General features: G+C 40.8%; 3 protein-coding genes across 11 annotated transcripts; 2 read left to right on the top strand and 1 right to left on the bottom strand.

Moving 5' to 3' along the window:
• Positions 1-525: 525 nt before the first annotated feature.
• Positions 526-11,912, top strand: PHETA2 (PH domain containing endocytic trafficking adaptor 2). 6 transcript variants are annotated; one of them, XM_058191884.1, is made up of 3 exons: positions 526-623; positions 930-1,385; positions 6,390-7,448. In XM_058191884.1, the coding sequence occupies exon 3, from the start codon at positions 6,405-6,407 to the stop codon at positions 7,206-7,208; it is 804 nt and encodes a 267-aa protein (XP_058047867.1). In that variant the 5' UTR covers positions 526-623; positions 930-1,385; positions 6,390-6,404; the 3' UTR covers positions 7,209-7,448. The 6 variants fall into 6 exon arrangements, with proteins under 6 accessions (XP_058047867.1, XP_058047868.1, XP_058047866.1 ...); XM_058191885.1 differs by lacking the exon at positions 526-623 and adding an exon at positions 636-769; XM_058191883.1 differs by lacking the exon at positions 526-623 and adding an exon at positions 649-773.
• Positions 11,913-12,560: 648 nt separating this feature from the next.
• SMDT1 (single-pass membrane protein with aspartate rich tail 1) lies at positions 12,561-17,064 on the top strand. Of its 4 annotated transcripts, none has more exons than XM_058191891.1 (4): positions 12,561-12,748; positions 14,424-14,564; positions 15,028-15,045; positions 16,141-17,064. In XM_058191891.1, the coding sequence occupies exons 1-2, from the start codon at positions 12,605-12,607 to the stop codon at positions 14,559-14,561; spliced, it is 282 nt and encodes a 93-aa protein (XP_058047874.1). In that variant the 5' UTR covers positions 12,561-12,604; the 3' UTR covers positions 14,562-14,564; positions 15,028-15,045; positions 16,141-17,064. The 4 variants fall into 4 exon arrangements, 3 of the variants coding, with proteins under 3 accessions (XP_058047874.1, XP_058047875.1, XP_058047872.1); XR_009156197.1 differs by having other exon boundaries at positions 12,563-12,748; positions 14,966-15,045; XM_058191892.1 differs by lacking the exons at positions 15,028-15,045; positions 16,141-17,064 and adding an exon at positions 14,781-14,919.
• A 236-nt stretch (positions 17,065-17,300) lies between these two features.
• On the bottom strand, positions 17,301-21,676 carry NDUFA6 (NADH:ubiquinone oxidoreductase subunit A6). Its single transcript, XM_058191888.1, has 3 exons — positions 21,518-21,676; positions 20,595-20,710; positions 17,301-17,536 (listed from the first exon to the last, which is right to left on the bottom strand). Exons 1-3 carry the CDS (start codon positions 21,657-21,659, stop codon positions 17,405-17,407), a joined length of 390 nt encoding a protein of 129 aa, XP_058047871.1. The 5' UTR covers positions 21,660-21,676; the 3' UTR covers positions 17,301-17,404.
• Positions 21,677-21,928: the final 252 nt, after the last annotated feature.

Here is a 21,928-nt window from a genome sequence, read left to right as displayed (position 1 = left end):
TACCCTCAAAACAATGCTATAGAGCACTGCACACCAGAACAACTAGACACAGGAACAGTTTTCCCCCCCCAAGGCCATCACTCTGCTAAACAAATAATTCCCTCAACACTGTCAAACTACTAAATCTGCACTACTATTAATCTTCTCATCGTTCCCATCACCCGTCTCCTTCCACTTATGACTGTATGACTTTAACTTTGTTGCTGGTAATCCTTATGATTTATATTGATATTGATTGTTCCTGATTGCTTATTTGTACCCTATGCTTATCATTAAGTGTTGTATCATTAAGTGTTAAATTGTACCCTATGACCATCATTTGTGTTGTAAATGTTGTACCTTGATGAAGGTATCTTTTCTTTTATATACACTGAGAGCATATGCACCAAGACAAATTCCTTTTGTGTCCAATCACATTTGGCCAATAAAAATTCTATTCTATTCTATTCTAAATATACGACCGACTCACGACGCCCAGCTAAAGCAATCCGCCTCCTAGCAATTGCTGACGGATCCTGTTTGTTTCCTGACTTCCGTCTGGTTCAGATGTACTCGTGGCCTCGCGATGCCCGCTCGTGGCCGAAAATAAAACGAACACACTTAAAAACCGCTGGGATTTATAGGTAGGTAGGACTCGAGTAGTCACAACGGGGAGTTACCCCTCGCTTCTTTCAGGTGGTGCGCTGTGGTAGACAAGGAGTTACCCTAAGGGGAGGTTGGACGAGGACTGGGGAAGAGGAAATTCAAATGCCAGTCAGTGACCAATCTCGTAGGTGACGTGAAATCGCCTCCCAACCGAACTCAGTATCGTCGGGAAAAACAAAATGGGAGAGGGAGGGACTATATCCAGGACCATGTGTTTTTGGAGGAAAAGTGGGAGTGCATAGAAAAAAATAAATATCAAAATACCACTTATGTCTCAAATACAGGTTCTCCAAATAAAAGCAGCATTCTTCGGGCTGCGAAGAGAAAACTTCGGCTGACTTGGAGATTACCCACCCAATTTATGTTAAACGAAAAGCGATACTACCGCGCAGGGCAGAAAAACGATGGAGCAGCCTTTACTTGTTGACACGGGGCCTGCTTCTTTCCTACTTGGCTTTCAGGACCCCACGAGAAGGGGGGGCTAAAAAAAGGGAAACCTCCCCTCGGGAAGCTATTGGAAAATCTGGATTGCGAAAAAACTCCCCACTCCCCACCCCCCACCCCGGATAGTGGCAAGATTTGCTTCTGCTCTAATGAGCCTACGCTCCGGGTTTTGCCCGAGGACCAGGGCACCGAAACAGAGGAGTCCAGCAGAGGAAGGAGGACGCGCGACTGCTTAAGAAAAGCAGGGAGCGGATAAAGCCGAAGCTAACGTCGTTCTCGGTAGTCGCGTGAACAAGGTACGATTATGGATAAGCGTCGCTTCAGCTTTTTAGGATAGGCCTGTCCCTGAATTTAAAAAACGGTTTCCAATCCCGTTAATACAGAGATTCCTCTTCGCTTCGCTTCCACACGTTCCTGAACTAACTAGCCTGCCTTTTCCTCTGTGTCATTAAAAGGTTGTGAAAAGGGTTTTCGATCGGAGAGACAAGGGAAAAAAAGGAAAATTCGACGATAACTTTTAGCCTCTGAATGTTCCGGGTCTGCCTGAGATGAGGAAGTACACTCCACGACTCTGCTGGAGAAACCATCTATTTGGCCTTTCCCAGGCACATGGGAAATTTACTTATCTGAAATGCAGGCTCCACTTATCTGGACAATCAGCCCAAGTTGTTCTAGAGCCAGGGGTTGGGTTCATCCTCCTATCTTTACCTGGAGATGCCAGGAATTAAACTTGCAGCTTCTTGCTTACAACACAATGGCACTTACACTTGGAGCTTGTGCCATATAAAATGGAATAAAATAGAATAGAAATAGAATAGTTGGAAGGGACCTTGGAGGCCTTCTAGTCCAACCTCCTGCATAGACAGGAAACCCTACACCATCTCAGACAGATGGTTATCCAACATCTTTTTAAAAATTTCCAGTGTTGGGGCATTTACAACTTCTGCAGGCAAGTTGTTCCACTTATTAATTGTTCTAACTGTCAGGAAATTTCTCCTTAATTCTAAGTTGCTTCTTTCCTTGATCAGTTTCCACCCATTGCTTCTTGTTCTACCCTCAGGTGCTTTGGAGAACAGCCCAACTCCCTCTTCTTTGTGGCAACCCCTGAGATATTGGAACACTGCTATCATGTCACCCCTAGTCCTTCTTTTCATCAGACTAGACATACCCAGTTCCTGCAACCGTTCTTCATATGTTTTAGCCTCCAGTCCCCTAATCATCTTTGTTGTTCTTCTCTGCACTCTTTCTAGAGTCTCAACATCCTTTTTACAACGTGGCTACCAAAACAGGATGCAATATTCCAAGTATGGCCTTAACCAAGGCATTATAAAGTGGTATTAACACTTCACGTGATCTTGATTCTATCCCTCTGTTTATACAGCCCAGGATTGTATAAACTTTTTTGGCAACTGCAGCACACTGCTGGCTCATATCTAAATGGTTGTTAACTAGAACTCCAAGACCCGTCTCACAGTTATTACTATTGGGCAAAGTACCACATATATTGTACCTGTGCATTTTGTTTTCCTTGCCTAAATGTAGAACCTTACTCGTTTCACCATTGAATCTTAAGCCTATCTTCTGGAGTGTTGGCTATTCCAGCCGTTGGTGTCATCTGCAAATTTAATGAGTTCCCCATCTATCCCCTCGTCCAAGTAATTGATGAAGATGTTGAAGAGTACTGGACCTAAAACAGAGCCTTGGGGTACTCCACTGCATACTTCCTTCCATGTAGATGCAGTTCCATTGAAGACTACACATTGAGTGCAGTTGCTCAGCCAGTTACGAATCCATCTGGTGGTGATAATGTCTTAGCTTTCCTCACTTCATCTTTACAGGTTTGGGCTATTTGCTATTCTGCCTTGGTTATTTGCCCCTCTTTCCACTTTTTATACTTGTCCTTTTTGTCTTTCAATTTGTCAGAGTTCTTTATGCAGCCATGCTGGTTTCTTTTGAGAACTGTCATTTTTCTTCTTTATTGGTATTGTGCTAGACTGGGCTTTTATAATCTCACTTTTCAAAATTTTCCAAGCTTCTTGAGTTGTTTTCCTTGCCTAAATGTAGAACCTTACTCGTTTCACCATTGAATCTTAAGCCTATCTTCTGGAGTGTTGGCTATTCCAGCCGTTGGTGTCATCTGCAAATTTGATGAGTTCCCCATCTATCCCTCGTCCAAGTCATTGATGAAGATGTTGAAGAGTACTGGACCTAAAACAGAGCCTTGGGGTACTCCACTGCATACTTCCTTCCATGTAGATGCAGTTCCATTGAAGACTACACATTGAGTGCAGTTGCTCAGCCAGTTACGAATCCATCTGGTGGTGATAATGTCTTAGCTTTCCTCACTTCATCTTTACAGGTTTGGGCTATTTGCTATTCTGCCTTGGTTATTTGCCCCTCTTTCCACTTTTTATACTTGTCCTTTTTGTCTTTCAATTTGTCAGAGTTCTTTATGCAGCCATGCTGGTTTCTTTTGAGAACTGTCATTTTTCTTCTTTATTGGTATTGTGCTAGACTGGGCTTTTATAATCTCACTTTTCAAAATTTTCCAAGCTTCTTGAGTTGTTTTCCCCTTGAGGATTCTCATCCATGGAATCCTTCCCAAGATCTCTCTAAGTTTATTGAAATTAGCTCTCTTAAAGTCCAAGACTCTAGTTCTACTACTTGTGCTTGCATAATGTTGAATTCCAATATTGCATGATCACTTGCCCCCAAGGTTCCTATAGCTTCAACACCTTCTATCATTTCATCTCTGTTAATGAGAATTAAGTCCAATATGGTTGATCCCCTTGTTCCCTTCTCTACTTTTTGGGAAACAAAGTTGTCTGCTAGGTTTGTTAGGAACCTGTATAACTGCAACAACTTCTTTTTTATCCTCAGGACGGTGCCTTCATCTGATTCCCAGTTCATATCTCGGGCTGCCTTAGGGGATCCTTGCCGTTAGTGTTTCCACTTTTTCCTGACAGATAGCTAGAATCCCACACGCTTCACCAATTGTTCCTTTGTGGTGTAGTCAGGGGTGAGATCAACCTGGCACTTACTGGCCATTTTAGACTAGTGCAGGTATCCCTCACCTGGCTATTCCTTGGGCATTGTGTTCCATAGTCATTCTGATTTGGGCAATAGGTGAGTCTATTTTTTTCAAACTGGGTTCTAGATATAAAATGATGATCAAGCCCAATACTGTTATAAAAAGCAATCAAAGGGGACTGCTGTTGGATCCAAATATCTAGGGGTAAAGACAGGTCTTAACAGCCTAAAAAGGGCAGAATTGGTGTCTGCCATATATTGAGAGGGAGACTACAGGGCAGTAATGGCTAACCTTTCTGCCATTGTATGCCAAAGGTGGGGGATCGTGTGCGTGCGGGCCCACATCCATAATTCAATGTTCTCCCCCATGCGCATGCCCACCTGTGCTCCCCCCGCTTTTGGCACACGATGGCACGGTGGGCCAGGTAAGCCCATTTTTCGCCCTCCCCAGGCTTCCCCGCTCAAGGCCCTTCAGAGGCGGAAACAACTTGTTTTCCGACTTCCAGTGGGACTGGAAGGCCCGTTTTTCGCTCTCCCCAGGCTCCAGAGACTTTCTAGGGGCTTGGAGAAGGTGAAAATGGCCTTCCCCACCCTTCTAGAGGCCCTCTGGAGGCCAGAAATGGTCCGTTTCCCGAATTCCGGTGGATTCGGAAGGCCTGAAAATCGGTTGGCAGACGCATATGCACTGGAGCGGAGCTAGGGCAACGCTTGTGTGCCCACAGATATGGCTCTGCGTGCCACCTGTGGCACACGTGCCATAGGTTCCCCATCACAGCTATAGGGGGAACCACCAACAAGGCATGCTTCCCTGCTTTCTACAAGATGGTAAAGTTTAAAAGAGAAGTTGGAGTAGTAAGATGTACTTGGAGTATGTCTTCCCAATTGGGAGCATAGGGGCAGGCAGATGTTTGTGGGAGAAAGTGGTCCCACAGGTAACCTGGTATTATTCCATGAAGGACTTCAAAAGTGATAACTCAGTGGTCCCCATCCCCAATCTTTTTGGCATCAGGGACCGATTTCATGGAAGACAGTTTTTCCACAGACCTGGAAAAGCGGTCATTTGCCTGCTACTCACCTCCAGCTGTGCAGCCTGGTTCCTAACAGGTCATGGAGTAGTACCAGGGTTGGGCACCCCTATGATAACCAGCACCTTGAATCCCACCCAGAAGCCTATTGGGTGCCTGTGTAGTTCGTGAAATAGCAGTTTTAAATGGGTGCAACAAGCTGTGCCCCAATGGTTGCTGCTGCATTCTCAACTAAGCTTCTAGATGGTCTTCAAAGCATATAACGTGTGTTATAGAGTCTAATCATGAAGTTGTTAAGGCATGAATGACCATGAAAAGGTCTTCACAGTCCAGGAATAGACACAACTCATATTTTCAGAATCTGAAAATTCAGGAAAACCCTGAGATGTAATCTAGTCTGAACCTGGCAGTGCCAACCCATCCCAGGACCAAAGATGGAAAGATTCCAACTCTTGGATCTGGGAGATCCAAAACTCTTAATGAAAATCCATGGTCATTTACACTGCAGGGTAGCAATTTGTTTGCAAATAAATGTAGTCTATAACCAACTCATAAAGATCAACAAGAATTTTTCATGTTATTAAAGAATTTTATTTTTTTTTGTTTTACATTTATACCCCGCCCTTCTCCGAAGACTCAGGGCGGCTTACAATGTATAAGGCAATAGTCTCATTCTATTTGTATATTTTGTACAAAGTCAACTTATTGCCCCCCCAACAATCTGGGTCCTCATTTTACCTACCTTATAAAGGGTGGAAGGCTGAGTCAACCTTGGGCCGGGCTCGAACCTGCAGTAATTGCAGGCTTTGTGTTCTAATAACAGGCTTCTCTATTGCCTGAGCTATCCCGGCCCCTATGAATGAAGCAATGAGAGAATCCCTTTTTATTATTTTAGCCTCAGAGGTTATATGGTCTAGCTCCATTGAGTTTGTTACTTTATAAATACCCACAATAAGATCCGTAGAAAGGAAGGTTAAACAGCAGACAGGAGCATCCACTGGAGAGGGGGTGTCAGATGATGACATGATTGAAGACCTGTCTCTTTTTAATCATATTTGGGGTGCACATAAAAAGAGTCATGCCTTTGCCTGCACATTTGTGATGGCCATCTGCATATAATCCACCCAAATGGCAATCAGTATTTTATAGCAGTAGTGCATATGTGTATGCATAGTTCTATATTCAGTTTTATCTGGATTAATAATAAGCATCATGTGATAATTTCTTCTCATTCTATCCTGGAAGGCAGATATTACTACAATGAAACTCAATGAACGTAGCGTGGTACATTATGCCACATGTGACTCTCCAGCCGATCATACTGGCTTTCTGTGCAAACGAATGGAGCGCCATCACCACAACCATCATGTCCCCTCTTACCAGCGCCGCTGGTTCATTCTCAAGGGCAACTTGCTGTTCTACTTTGAAGACCGGGAGACTCAGACCCCCATGGGTCTCATTGTGTTAGAGGGATGCACAGTGGAACTATGCGAAGCTGCGGAGGAATTTGCTTTTGCCATCCGCTTTGATAGCAGTGGTGGCAAATCTTACGTGTTGGTTGCCGACTGCCAAGTTGCCATGGAGGCTTGGGTGAAGGCACTTTCACGGGCCAGCTTTGATTATATGAGGCTAGTAGTCAAGGAACTAGAGAAACAGCTGGAAGATGCTCAGAGGAGCTTAGCTGCTAGCCATAAATCACCAAAGAAACTGTCTTCTGGCCGCAAAAGGCATTTATCAAATCCCATGATGATATCCATTCAAGAGCATCCTGTCATCTTGGAGAATGGTTACTCCACATGGGACAGTAGTTGCACTCTTGCAGAAATGGTGTGTTCTGATCTCAGTGAAGGATTTCTGAAGCCCCCACCTTTACCACCTCGTCGAAAACTGACAGGCAGTGCTGGAGCATTTTTGGCTGGGTCTGCCTCTGCCACACAGGAAAGTCCAGTATCTCCAGAGACTACCTGCTTCTCAAAGTTGCATAATTGGTATGGTCAGGAAATTGCAGAGGTGAGAAGAGAGTGGATGGAAAGAAAGAAGACAGTAGAAATAGGGGCACATTGAAGAAAATACATTTTGCAGGATTGAGAGAAATTGACATTAAGGTAGGTTTCTGCAGGCCCTCTTGAATCACTAAAATCATATGGCTGGAAAGGACCTTGGGGGTCTTATAGTCCAACACCCTGCCCAAGGCGCAGGAATCCTTATTTTACTTGCAGGTTTTACTCCTAGTTTATAAAATCTAAGAAACATCATTATTGCATCTTCCAGACTGGATGATTAATTAAAGTCTGCTTTCTATTATTTATTGCCATTACACGTTATTGCCAGGAATTTTAAAAACAGCATGTTCTTAATTATGCACCATTCAGAATTCAAGAAGATATTTCTAAGAAATTGCTGTATTGTCTCAAAAGAATGTTCCAGACCTTTATTCCAGAAAGTCTACTTCTTGATGGAAGAGAAGAATCCATGTGTCATTTCCTCCTTTTTGCTCCATGTAGTACTATTAATTGTATTTCATCTGTATATTGTAGCTATTTTGATAGATGCTGGAACAGTATAGTAGTGACTTGCCTTAATTACTCATTAGAAAAAACAGATCATACAATTTATACATTATATTTTAATTATAGGCATTTCATATACTTTAGATTTTCAAGCAGATGAGGACAAAGCTATGAAAAATTGCTTCTTTAAGACCATCACAAGAATTTATATATGTATATATACATGTATGTATGTATATGGATATATATATGTAAGTCTTGGTGTATTCAGGTCTTTTCCCGTGTAAGGTTGAGAGTATCTTGGCGACATTTCAACGAGGTCTCACTCGTCATCGTCAGGCTGGTGCTTACGGCTTCGTGCTTGTGCGAGCAAAGCGTGGTTGGAGCTGCCATCTCTCTATAAATACTGGTGGGGGTGTGTGGAGTGTTGGCTTTGTTGCTGTAAGCTCCCTAGGACACACCATCTACCAGAAAAAAAAAACACCAACCACTACTTAAACGCAGAATCACATCACCACCCTGCACAGATCAATTCTGTAGCCAAGACTCTCATCTCCAGAACCAAATGCCTAGCTGACAAAGACCACTTGAAAACTGAATTACACACTCTCACAAACGTATTAATCTCTAACGGATTCCAAAGAAACACAATTAGCAACCTAATCCAAAGAGAGACACCGCCAAGACACAGAACAAGACAACGGCATTGCCTTCCTCCGGTACATCAAAAGCACCACAGATAAAATCAGCAAAATCCTCCACAAACACAACAGCAAGACAGCCTTCTGTCAAGGTTCCAGAAAAACCTCCTCTGCATAAAAAAAACTCAGAAGCCATTGTCTTTCAGAGTTCTTTACTAGCATAAGGAAACTGGCACACGATGAGTGAAATTCCAAAACTGAAATTTCCGGATTCTTTTCCCAGTTATACAAACCCCAAGAGTCCCACCCCCCCAACCCCTTTGCTGGTCACATGGTCCAACGTTCTTCCACTTTATTCAAAACCTCTTCTTGCCACTCCTTCTGCAGATGTGAACACAATCCGACCTCGACCGCTTGAAGAATGTTACCATACCCCTCAACCCCCCTTCTTCCCCTCAGGGGAAAAATGTGGCAGCGTCTGGAAACCTAAGGCCTAGTATGGTTTCCAGGCCTGACACCTTCTGCACAGACCAAAAAATAGCCAACATCTTAAGAAACCCGAAAGACAAGATCCAGCTAGAAAACCAAGGAGTCTATGAAATACCATGCAAAATCTGCCCAGCCACATACATTGGATAAACTAATAGGAGAATAAATGCATGCATCACAGAACAAAAGAACACAGTCAGAAAAGAAAAAAAAACTTCCTCCCTTTTCCAGCACCTTAAAACCACAGGACATGAAATTGATTTTGAAGGAACCAAATTAATCTCCAGAACTGAACACTACAACAAAAGAATAATTATGGAAGCCATCGAAATAGAGAAACACCCCCACAACATGAACAAAAATGATGATACCTCCCGCCTACCAGACATCTGGAAACTAGCCCTAGTCAATAAACGAGTCCCAGCCACGAAAATTGACACGGGACCCAGGATAACACATGACGCCATCACCAATCATCCTCACCAAACTCAAATCCAAACCCATCCCACAGATGAAATACAACCACCATCCAGAAGCCAGACCACATTGGCACCATCAGCTGCTGCTCCCCCCTCCAATCCCCACACAAAGCAAACCGACACACATCATGAACACATGACAAGACCTCAAACTCGGAGCCAAACCAAAACCCGGGATGCTGCATCACAGCCATCTGCTCAGGACATTACATCACAGAACTCAAGAAGTCACAACATTAAAGCTCAGGACATTACAACACAACCAACCACCCAGGATGTTACAGCACAAGACACAGGAGGTCACAATACCAGAGCTCAGGATGTTACCACACAGCCCATTTACCCAGGTCGTTACAACACAGAAGACTAATGGGCACACAACTAGGACCACACCCACACAGGATGCTACGAAACAGCCGACTAATCTGCAAACATCCACCCCACCTACCAATCAAGATGTAACAACACAGCCAACCAACCCGCTTACAGCACCAAAGCCAACACTCCACACCCCCACACCAGTATTTATAGAGAGATGGCAGCTCCGACCACGCTTTGCTCGCACAAGCATGAAGCCGTAAGCACCAGCCTGAAGATGACAAGTGAGACCTTGTCGAAACGTCACCAAGATACTCTCAACCTTACACGGGAAAAGATCCGAATATGCCAAGACTTACATACCTATACCCGTGAAAACCTACAAAAACATATGTGTGTGTGTGTGTGTGTGTGTGTGTGTAGTCTTGGCATATTCAGGTCTTTTCCCGTGTAAGGTTGAGAGTATCTTGGTATGCCTTCAGCTGACCTTACTTTGTTTTTTCTATCTTTTGGAACTTAATCTTCATATACAGACATTGAATTAAAACAGTTTATTGGCACTGAAAAAATTGACATATGACTCTTTTTCCCACCAACCCCATTGCAATATCCCCATGGCCACATAATCAAAATTCAGACACTTGGCAATTGACTCATATTTATGACGGTTCCAGTATCCTGGGGTCACATGATCACCTTTTGTGACTTTCTGACAAGCAGTCAATAGGGAAGCAAGATTTGCTTAAAAAACAAATTACTAACTTAACAAGTGCAGTCATTCACTTAACTGTGGCAAGCAAGGTTGTAAAATGGGACAAAACTCATTTAACAACTGTCTTGCTTAACGGAAATGTTGGGGTCAATTGTCATAAATTGAGGACTGTATACTAACACAAAAGGCTGAAAAAGCACAAGGTTACCCAAGCAACACAATCTAGATATCAAAAGCCAAATAAATAAAAGCAGCTGCTCTCAAATTGTTAATGTAGTGTGTGGTAATTTAATCAGTCATCAATATCACTTTTATATAATACTTTCCTAAGACTAGACAAGAACTGTATTTGTTGCTTTTGTTCTAGTTCCATCCATAATATTGCTACAGATTACTGACAAATATTCATCCAAAGCAATCTTACATAATTTCATGTGAATATGAGTTTAATTTAGTGTTCTGCGTTCATAATGTATTATTCTGCTGCTTTCTGATTGTGGGGGCCCATTCACAATTTAATGGCCTACATTTATGACCTTGAACGTAACTAATTATTGAATTAATGAAACAAGAATTACAGATTAATACAGAATTAGTAATAGCCAGCAGTTATATACTTACCAGTAGTTTACTGGTCATTTGCAATAATCTAATTAAGATTATTATTTCAGAAAGAAAAAAAAATATCTTGACTGCTCAGTAAGATAAAACTAAATTGTCATGATACATACTAGTAAAATTAAGTTTGGGGAATTGTATGAATTACTTTGTGATTGATGTATAACGGGTTCCAGTTTTTTCCTCCAGTTTTGATCACAACCAATAACACTGTTATTAGTTTTAAAAAAGCATGCTAAATTGTATAATAAAGCTAATAACCTCCTATAACATTCCGGTAATGTTATATTACATATACATTGCATGTTATTTTAAATAAAATGTGTTTTATAAATTGCATTTTATCCAAAATAGGAAAGTACAATACAATTTCATAATTATTTGTGGCTCAAACTTATTTTTTTAAAGCAGTGTACATTTACTTTATGCTTTCCAGAAGGGAGTCTATCTTAATCCAAAGAAAAGTATGTTACATTGGAAACAAATTTATGAATTGCACAAATTTTCATGAATCATGTTTTACTTTATTTACACAACAATATGAAATAATAAATGTGTTGGTTTTTAAAGTATTGAGAACTCTTTTTACTTTAAAGTTTAAAGGTTTATCAAAATTATAAACTTGTAAGAGACCAACAGTCTATGGCCCATAAGAAAAAGAGAGGCCGCCAATGTCTCTCCACTATTCCCAAGCAACTGGCATTTAGAAATAGCATATAGATTGTCCTGTGGCAGTCCCTGATAATTTATCTTTGAATATATTGTTGTGACAAAAATAAATAAATAAATAAAATAAAAATAAATAAAAGTCTTATCTTGGGAGGCCATCACATTTTGTAGTGATTCCCAAAATCGCAGTTTTATTCTTTATTGATATATTTTTGTTGAAGTTATCAGTTTCTGTTTTTATCTTGTTGCTTGGAACAGGAGGGTGCTTCTACTCTTTTTTTCCCCCCACAGCCGATTTCCCCTTCCACACCATTGTTTTTTGTAAGCACCAAATTTCCAAAATTAGGTTCAAGTCATGACCAAATCGGTTTGCGACCAAAGTTATGGAACCAATTATGGTTGTGACCAGAGGTCCTACTGTACCAGGAATCCAGAATTTTGCTGAGGTCTCCATTCTTAGCCCGCCTCCATCTACCTTCCCATCACTATTATAAGAAATAAATCCAGAAGCCACACTCATGTTTTCCCTCTCCTGTTTAAATTTTATAGGGATGACCTTGGAAGGCAGAGATAAGATCATTTACGAAGGCAACAATCAGATAAAGGTGGCTTGAATCCAGACCTTGGTCATTCTGCCTCCCCACCCCCCCACCCCCGCCCAATTCACATGAAGGGAAGAGACTGAGAAATAAACCTGGAAAGCCCAGGTTACAAAACTCTAACGAACCCCAAGAAGACAGCAGAGATACAAAGATAAGACACAATTCCGTTACTAAACTATTAAATTTTTCTATTTTTATTGGTAACTTTCAGTGCCACTCCAGAAGAATTTAATCATGTCATTTAAACGGAAAGTTAAAAAAAAAAAAGAACCTAATTCAAACTTTTCAGACACCCGCGATTTAAATAATCTCTCCTTCCGCCTATTGATATATCGCGAGGTTTGAAAAAGCACCGCCCACTCTCGCTAGTTCCGGTTATCGAGAAAGTGTCCGATTCCTAGGAGAGGAGCTGCCTAGAGGAGATGGCTTCGCGGTTGTGGTCAACGGCTGGCTCTTGGGCAAGGTCGCGACCCGTCGAGAACCAGAAGGCGCCCTTAGCAACAGTTTTATCCTCACGAAATATGACCGTCACTCGGACTGGCGCCATCTTGCCTAAGCCCGTCAAAGTGAGTTGAATGTGAAAAGTAGTCGTGGCTTCTAAAAGGAGAAACGGGTAGGGACCAAACCGAGCAATCGCATAGCAAGGATGGGATAAATTGGCAGGTTGTCTTAGCCAATCGCGTGTAGTTTATTTGGAAGGGCGGGTTTTGTTGATTTTCGACCGTTGCCTAGCGATAAAACAATTGTTCAGGGCAGACGCGGAAATAACGGATTGTTGAAGGGCGGCAACTTTTATTTCGCGTCGGAGAAGCAGCCGAACTCTGTTCCTTTCTGTGAGCCCCACCCCCGACAGTTACTTTTTTTTTTGTAAGCTAAAGTTGTGCTCCCACCTCTTAGTGTGAGAAAATATTACTAGAACTTGCCCTTGTCGTGATTGAGGTGAACGCTTTTTGTTAATTCGGTTGGACAATTATGCAGCAGGCCGGCTTATTTTTAGGAATGCCATTATCCCGTTCTGTTTCCTATTCTGTCATCCCCGAAAACCACGCCGCAGTTATTTTAGAAACTCAGCGGTAGCTTCGCCTGACAAGTGGTTGGGATTCCAGGAGAACCGATGTAGAACAGGGGTTTCCAACCTCGGCAACTTTAAGCCTGGCGGACTTCAACTCCCAGAATTCTCCAGCCAGCTTTGCTGGCTGGGGCATTCTGGGAGTTGAAGTCCCCCAGGCTTAAAGTTGCCAAGGTTGGAGACCCCTGATGTAGAGGGGACACAAAAGCCCTGCGTAAATTGAGAACTAAAGAACTAGTTGGTTACAAAGACTGAGATATGGAAGTTGAGATAATCCAAATGCAGATACCATTGTGCTCCGTGATCTCTGTTTGTAATTTGAAACAAGTAGATTTCCTTGTAGATTGTTGTATGTACACTGAGAGCTTATGCAACAGAGACAAATTCCTTGTGTGTCTAATCACATTTGGCCAATAAAGAATTCTATTCTATTGTATTCTATTCTATTTTATTCATGCCCAGCATAGGAAACATCCTGAAGATGTGTTTTATTAACTATCTTTATTATTCTAAGGGTTGTTGTTGTTGTTAGTTGCGAAGTCGTGTCCAACCCATCGCGACCCCATGGACAACATTCCTCCAGGCCTTCCTGTCCTCTACCATCCTCTGGAGTCCATTTAAACTCATGCCTACTGCTTCAGTGACTCCATCCAGCCACCTCGTTCTCTGTCGTCCCCTTCTTCTTTTGTCCTCAATCTTTCCCAGCATTAGGCTCTTCTCCAGTGAGTCCTTTCTCATTAGGTGGCCAAAGTATTTCAGTTTCATCTTCAGAATCTGGCCTTCTAAAGAGCAGTCAGGGTTGATCTCCTCTAGAACTGACTTGTTTTTTCACCTTGCAGTCCAAGGGACTCGCAGGAGTCTTCTCCAGCACCAGAGCTCAAAGGCCTCAATTCTTTGGCTCTCAGCCTTTCTTATGGTCCAACCTTCACAGCCATACATTTTGGGTATCTATTCAGTCTATGGATGCTTTGTGATTTATTTGAAGGTAATTTTCAAAAATGCTCCTGAAAATACGTACAGTAGGATAATAGTTAAATTTATTGAGGCAGCTGTGTGATTCTTTTGGTTCTTTCCATCGGTTCTAGTTATATTCTGGCAGTTATAAATTTGTTCATGTATTCATTTGTATATGTGCCAAGAGATATTAACCAGCTTTTCATTAATCCCTGTAGATGCCATTTGGACTAGTCCGTGTGTTTGCCATTGTAATTCCCTTTCTCTATGTTGGGACACAAATCAGCAAAAGTTTTGCAGCCTTGCTTGAAGAACATGATATCTTTGTACCAGAGGATGACGATGATGATGACTAACAGGTACAGTTATAGCTGCCCAACCCTTTTCAGTGTTAACAGCTGCATGTAGCCTATGACTGCCATGTTGGGAGATTTGGGAAAGTGATTAAATGAGTAATTGGTCTAGGACAAAAAAACCCTGATAGCTCCAAGTAAAAATTAAATTTGAATGAACTGAACAAAATCTATTTTTGTTCTTCCCTCATGTATTTTTGACCACATAATTTGCATATTTAGGATGAAGAAACTGGATGTTTATGGTTACACAATTGAGAATTAAAAATTCCTTGCTGCCAACTTCAAACAACTTTATAATGTATTTGTGCCTACATATTCTAAAGAAAACTTGCAGCTTAAAACTGGGGACAGAAACCCGTCCAGTTATATCTTTTCCATATCTTAACATCTTTTCATTATCATAGCATGAATGGTCCCTGTTCTTCTGATGCCTTCCTTTCTTTTTCCTGTTATCTTCTACATCCAGTTCTGCAGTAAAGCTAAAGTAAGCAAATGCAAGTTATGCTTTACCTATTTTTAATTATATATATCAGTAGTCTTTGTATAACAATTATAACACAATGGAAATTGATATTCCAAGACTTTGTAGGTACTTGGTATTCTATTCTGTAATAGCCTAGTACCGTGATGGCAAACCTATGGCACACGTGTCACAGGTGGCACGCGTAGCCATATCAGTGTGCGCATGCGCGTCCCAGTCAGCTGATTTTTGGGCCTTCTGGGCCCACCAGAAGTAGGGAAACAGGCTGTTTCCTGCCTCCAGACGGCCTCAGGGGTGGTGGTGGGGAAGGCCGGTTTTTCTCTCTCACCTGGCTCCAGAGCCTTGGGTGGAGGGGGGGGAGAAAACTGCCTTCCCCACTGCCCTGGAGGTCCTCCGGAAGCCGAAAATGGCCTGTTTGCCGACTTCCAGTTCCATCAGAAGTTAGCAGATGGGCTGTGTCTGGCATCCGGAGGACTTCTGCGGGAGGCGGCGGCCGTTTTTGCCCTCCCCAGACTTCTAGAGAGGCCCTGGAGGTGGGGACAGCAAAAAACGGGCCTTCCGGGCCATCGCGTGCCAGGACCAGGGTGTGTGTGTCGCACGCACGTGCAGGGGCGCATAGAATTATGGGTGTGGCCACACGCATGCGCGACCCCCCTCACACACACACCCAGGCACGCGATGGCAAAAAGGTTAGCTATCACTGGCCTAGTAGAAATATGTTACGTTAAATACTTGCCAAAGACACATTAAATTTAATTAAACAGTATGTGATAATGCAACAGTATTGTGTTTGTGATGTGCATATTGAAACGCGTATGAATCTTTTCCATTTGAGCCAATGCATTCTTTGCTTCCTGATAAGGAAACAGGTGTACACCATTTCTTTTTGGGCTGAAGTAGCTTTCCAAAAATTAAATAATATCAGGACAATAATTACTCCCTCATGCCATTTTAGAGCAAGCTGCATATTTTAAAAGTGTTATCCAATTGTGCTCAAGTCTCTTATCATAAGCTTTACTAGTTCTTGATAGTGCAGAATGCATACTCTGCAATCGCAAAATAGTTCCACAGTGTGAAATATTTCCTGTTTTTTTACAGGTCTATAGGCGTAAGAGGAACAAAGCCATAATAAAATATTCTGATATTAATGTTTAATCACCCTTCCTCTCAGATGGCTAATGAACATTTTGGGAACAGCTGGACTTCCCATTGTACCACGGATTGTTCTGTGCATGTATAAACAAGAATGTTTAAATGCTATATCTATTTAAGAATACATATGTTTTGATTCAACAGTTGTTGTATGCTTAGCATTTACCTTATTTCTGAATACACTGGATCCCTAATTAATACGAAGAATTCTTCTGGATAGTAAATTAAGAATTAGAGATCAAAGTTCATGTGTTTCTTTTATATACTAAGCTGCTGTCTTCATCCTTTTGGGAATGTATGTTTTACTGAATTGAGATGTCCTGAATGAATATGCTTTGGACTGTGCTATCCATCTTTGATACTATATAAAATAGAATGTCAGCTTTCTTTCTGAAAGGAATAAAATTACAAACCTATAGAAAAGTACATAAAGCAACTTCTCAATCTTGATATTTGATTCAGTTGAATCAGCTATATAATATATAACAGCTGCCAGTGTAAATACATATTTTTATAGAACTTTGAGAAAGTTTTAATTATAATTTTGGTGAAAGCAAACTGTTTAGACATCTATTGTATAACTATTAGATTTTTCCTGTTACCTAGCTTTTTATTTGTATTACATGCAGCTGAAATACCTTAGACGGTTTATAGGATTAGGATGTATAATGGAAGTATTACATGGGTTGCTAAATTTCTAAAAACTGTAATAAGTAACCTCCATCTCTGCTGCTAACATTTAAGCAGTGTGAGATTTTTATTCCAGAATTCGGGAATATTGCTACAATTTTACGGCAGTAAACACATGAAAACTGTACTATACCCCCTAAAATAAACATTTAAAAATTCATTAAACTCCTAAGAATGTAATACTTTAAATTGCATTTGGTTCCTTTTCTCCCAAATAATTTTTTTTCTGCATATCTAACAGAATCTCACCATATACTAAAGATAAATTTAGTATTACTTTTTAGATGGCAGTATTATATATTATTTAAGACATTATTTACAGTAGAAGTGCTACAACATACTTAACTATAGAGAATTAGATTTTGCAAAATGAATTCAAGATGAAATATTAGCACCAAATACTCAGAATCAATATAAATAATTCATGCCTACTTGAACACTTTCTTGCTGAAGAGTGTTAAGATACAGGCATTTATTTGGAACAGAAAACAGAGTCATTATTCTCTATTGCTGATTTAGTTCAAGGATCGTGGCCTATGTAGAACTTGGATAGGAAATCCGTGGGTTGCGGTGTTTCTGTCTCATGAAAATATCTCATTATATGGGTCTTTTGTTTCCACACATTGATTGTTTCTTGGAATTCCATTTTTCCCTATACCAAGAATAAGAGAACAATTATTACTTAAATTACCAATATGCCAGGTGATAATACCTGTCAAATCAGTCTTAAGAACAAAATTATCAAAAATTTGTAATAACTGATTTTAAAAAAAAATAACCAGGTTTATATTCAGGAGAAAATCAGAATGGGTAAGTAACCCATGGCCCATCTAATTTCAAAACCCTCTTTAGGAAATCAGACGTGCTATAAAATCTGTTATATCATGTTAGCTCTGTAATAGGAAACAGAGGATGTAAGAAGTTGCATTTTTGCCTCTGGTAATACTTCTTTCCTCAATGCTACCCACCCTGTAGTGCCTGTTGTAAATCTTGGGAAAAAAACTTTCGACAGTCCACGCCTGCTGACTTGCAAGAGAACCTTAGCTTAGTGCGAGTCTTAGTACTCTAGGTAGGCTCTGCACATAGAATCACCAAAAAGAGTCTGAATTCTATCTATAATCCCTTTATGAAGGATGCTTGGGAAGAGAAGGGATATATCTTACAAAAACTGGAAGAAAATGTTTGACAGAACACAAAGTGGGAAGCAGGACATCAAGATGAGATTCAGAGTTTTGCAGAACTACAAAGGAGATGGCAATATATATGCTAATAAAAATGTTTATACTAAATATAGAATATGGGAAATAAACTGGGAGAACAAGGGATCTGACCTTAGGAAGACAAATATGCAGTCACAGACAACATTGAAACATGGCAGAGTGTTGCTTATAAGTGGCCCACAGCAAGTTATTCAAGGGGAACAGATCCAGTATGTACTGTCCCAAATATATCCAGGAAATTCAGGAATCGGTGTAGAAATACTGTTAAAAGCATTTGGATAAGAGTAAAAGGAAAGACTAAGTGATACTGTTGTAGAACCACCTGGTTAAAAGATAGAAGTCTTTCTAATGTAGATGACCAGTCTATCAAAGAATCATGCGATACAGGTAGTTCTCACTTAACATTCATTCACGGCCATTTAGTTATGAGAGGACTGAGTGAATACACCCAGTCCCCAAATTTACATCCGTTACATCTCCCTTGCAGTCACATGATCCAATTTTGGGCACTTGGCAGCCCACTCACATTTACAACTATAGGGATGCTTCAACTCCTCCCACCTGCCTATCTCCCACCAGCATTGCCCTTTCAGCTGCCCTGCCCTCTGCCAACCCTGTCACCCTGTGCTCTGCCCTGTGTTCCTGATGTCCTGGGCTCCACCTCTCCTATTGCCCATAGCTGATCTTTGCCATCTTCCTCCCACTGCTAATGGGAGGAATGTCTCAGCAACAAAAAATCTGGGCTCAACTGCGACTGTAAGTTGAAGATTACCTGTAATAGATACATATATACACCTATTAAAAACCACAGTCTTTAAAACTCTGGTAAAAAATTTAAGCTTTCACATGCAGCAGATAACTCTATCCCAGCACTTAGGGGGGAAAGCCGGGTGTTCAGCTAAGGGGGTAGACGTCTGCCATACTGCAGGCGGAAGTATGTTCCATAAGGCAGGGTAGCCATTTAAAAAGCATGCTTCCCATATCCCACAAGATGGCAAAATTTAAGGGACAGGACTAGGAGCATGACCATATCTGATCTAGTAGGATGTTCTTAGGGGAATGTGGTCCCACTGATAACCTGGCCCTGTTTGATATAGATTTTAGTTACGAATGAAGGATTTCTATTATCCTGATATGCAATGGGAATCTAACTCTGCCAAGTCAGAACTCCAACAAATTCTTTTCATCTCTTGACAACTTCATTTGTCAGAAGGTGGAAGAAAGTACAATGGGTGGGAGGTAATATCCTGGACCTAACCCGCACTAACAAGGAGAATTGGTTGAAGAAGTAAAAGTGATTGACACACTGAGGAAAAGTGATATTATCCAGAAGAAGATAGACCTGAATACTGCCTATCAGAAGACTGGATTTTGATAAATTTTGAAGGAAAATAGGTTGCACTCAATGGCTACAAATCTTTATAAAATATTCAGGAAAGCTGGTAAATTCAGTGTACTGAAAGTGGAATTATAAAAATCCCTACAAGGAGAAATGAGATAAATCTAAACAGGCCAGCACTGATGTGAGTTGACTTTATAGAATGCTGAAGATAAAAAGAAACATATATAGGAAATTGGAGGAGAAAATACAAAGATGAATAGAAAGTAATCAAAGGCACCATCAAGAAAGCTCTAACCCATGGGTGGCAAACTTGATCATGTCATGTGATATATCGTGACTTTTTTTGCCTTTGCAGAGCTGGGATGAGTGTGGCCCGTGCATGACACATCTGGCCCGCAGGCCACCAGTTTGACAACCTTGCTCTAAATGTAACAAAAATTAAAACTGATAGATTACAGAAAATGTTTCTCTAGGTCTATTGGAAATAAAAGGAAGCTGAAGAGAATGTGCACCCATTGTGAGAAGCAAATTGAGTTATTGAGTGAAGACATCTGTCTTCTCTCAGAAAGGAAGTGTAGCCATAGCTGATCATAATTATAATGGTGGGGAAGGAGGGAGTTTAGGATACACAAAAGAGAAAATTTGACTAATTTAATTCAATGGATGGCTTCAAAATTTGTTACATTCAGAAAACTGAAGAAAATAATGGAGGAGATTGCAGTGGTGCAATGCAATGGTCTTTGAGAACTTCTGATGAGGTTCCAAAAGATTGGAGGATAGCAAATGTCATCCCTATATCTAAAAGGGGAAAAACTTAGGAAACTTCAACACTCCCAACTTGACATCTATATTGGCTAGCTGGTCTTCGACAAGCAACATGTTTCTAAGCACTTGGATAGACAAACTACAATTAATAGAAGCCAATATGGTATTGTTACAAATCAATTGTGCTAGAATCTTAATATATTACCAAATAGGTTTAGCATTCAAGGAAGAAAACTCAGACAAAAAACTGATACAAATAAGAAGTATTTTATGTATGTTACAACTTTCCACTCTATTTTCACACAGAATTGACAAAAAGAAATAATTATCATCATAACATCCCTAATCCTTCATCTGCTATGAATTTAGAACATATGTCTTACCTTAATGACAAGCAAATCAATAATTCTGGGGTCTGTAACATGGGCATTTTTCATGAAGAGCTCTCGCACCTTGTCACGCCCCTGTTTCACTGTGATCTCCAGTTGGTATATATGCACTAGACCAGAAGCAAAATAATGATCATGAGTGAAAAATAATCCCATGTACATCAGTTGTCAACATTATCACCACTTCTGATGAAACTAATTCATAGGCTGTTTTATTGAAAATTATGGGACATATGTGAAAAAATTAATTAGTAGAAAAATCTTTTAAACTGCATAAAAATCAGAAACCACTATAAAGTACAAGATTATTAATATTTACACATTTATATCTGGATCATGATATAGTTCCATTTAGTTTCAGGCTACATTCAGAATACACTGAATATTCAACAATGACAATAAATATAAAGATGAATGAATAAGGATGAATCCTAGCAACAAAAGAAGATGGGCAAGATAATAAAAAAACAAGATACTAATCAATAGAACAGTTTGAATTATACTTATGCCATAAATCCTTATCTCAAATGCATACAATCATATATGTATATATATCGTTAATTAATCTTGGCTGAATAATGATCTATCGGGTGATGTAGTGTAGTGAATGCTGCAGAATGGAAAGGGTTGTACTACATGACTTCTTAGGTCCTTCCAACTTTATGAACCTAATCCCAAATTACTCTCTCCTATTTATTTATGCGTCTAGTCGTCAAAGCGATTTAAAGTACTCATTCCGTTTAAGGAATTCCAGTGAAAAAGTGAAAGTATCCCTTTGTGATCTTCAGATCGGCGAAGTCGTGAAGGAATTATAAAGACAACTCCGGTCTGCGATGCTCCTTTTCAAACCAAGTTAAACGTTTCCTATCCCTACGACCTTGACGGCGGAGATCGCGAGCGTAATCACGGCCCCTTACCGGTATTTGGGATTTCGCGGTACCAAGTTCTATATAATTCTCTCACGTGCCGTTTGGCTTCAGCCAAATCCCGACTGAAGACTGGCTTTACTACGGCTCCGACAGCGGCGCCCGCCACCTTCCCAGCCCCGGCAGCCGCCATGTTTCCTATTGAACTAAACAAACCCCGCCCTCAACCTTTCCTCCGGAGAGCAGGAGAGTGGCTAATATTTTTATTGGCTAAAAATTATGACATTCACCTAAAGATGACCGACGATTGGCTAATCTCTAGTTTTTATGAGTAAACTCAGACTTGGCTCTGCTACCGCCCAAACCGGAAGTTGAGTGTCCCGATGTGGGAATATCAACACAGTTGACGTGCGCCTGACTGATTTTACGGTTCGGGGTGGGGGGTGGGAGAGTAGAGATGTA

This window comes from Ahaetulla prasina, chromosome 7 (assembly GCF_028640845.1).
Source record: "Ahaetulla prasina isolate Xishuangbanna chromosome 7, ASM2864084v1, whole genome shotgun sequence".
Lineage (NCBI taxonomy): Eukaryota > Metazoa > Chordata > Lepidosauria > Squamata > Colubridae > Ahaetulla > Ahaetulla prasina.
The sequence above is the reverse complement of the archived record's forward strand: the minus strand, read 5'-3'. Positions and strand labels throughout refer to the sequence as shown.

What these genes read in the sequence shown, in the direction of transcription:
- SMDT1 (XM_058191891.1), top strand. Translation starts at nt 12,605, where the DNA reads ATGGCTTCGCGGTTGTGGTCAACGGCTGGCTCTTGGGCAAGGTCGCGA. An exon ending in TCTTGCCTAAGCCCGTCAAA is followed by an intron (nt 12,749 to 14,423) that starts GTGAGTTGAATG and finishes TAATCCCTGTAG; the next exon opens with ATGCCATTTGGACTAGTCCG.
- NDUFA6 (XM_058191888.1), bottom strand. Translation starts at nt 21,659, where the DNA reads ATGGCGGCTGCCGGGGCTGGGAAGGTGGCGGGCGCCGCTGTCGGAGCC. An exon ending in CCGCGAAATCCCAAATACCG is followed by an intron (nt 20,711 to 21,517) that starts GTAAGGGGCCGT and finishes CTTCTGGTCTAG; the next exon opens with TGCATATATACCAACTGGAG. An exon ending in TTGATTTGCTTGTCATTAAG is followed by an intron (nt 17,537 to 20,594) that starts GTAAGACATATG and finishes TTCTTGGTATAG; the next exon opens with GGAAAAATGGAATTCCAAGA.
- PHETA2 (XM_058191887.1), top strand. Translation starts at nt 6,405, where the DNA reads ATGAAACTCAATGAACGTAGCGTGGTACATTATGCCACATGTGACTCT.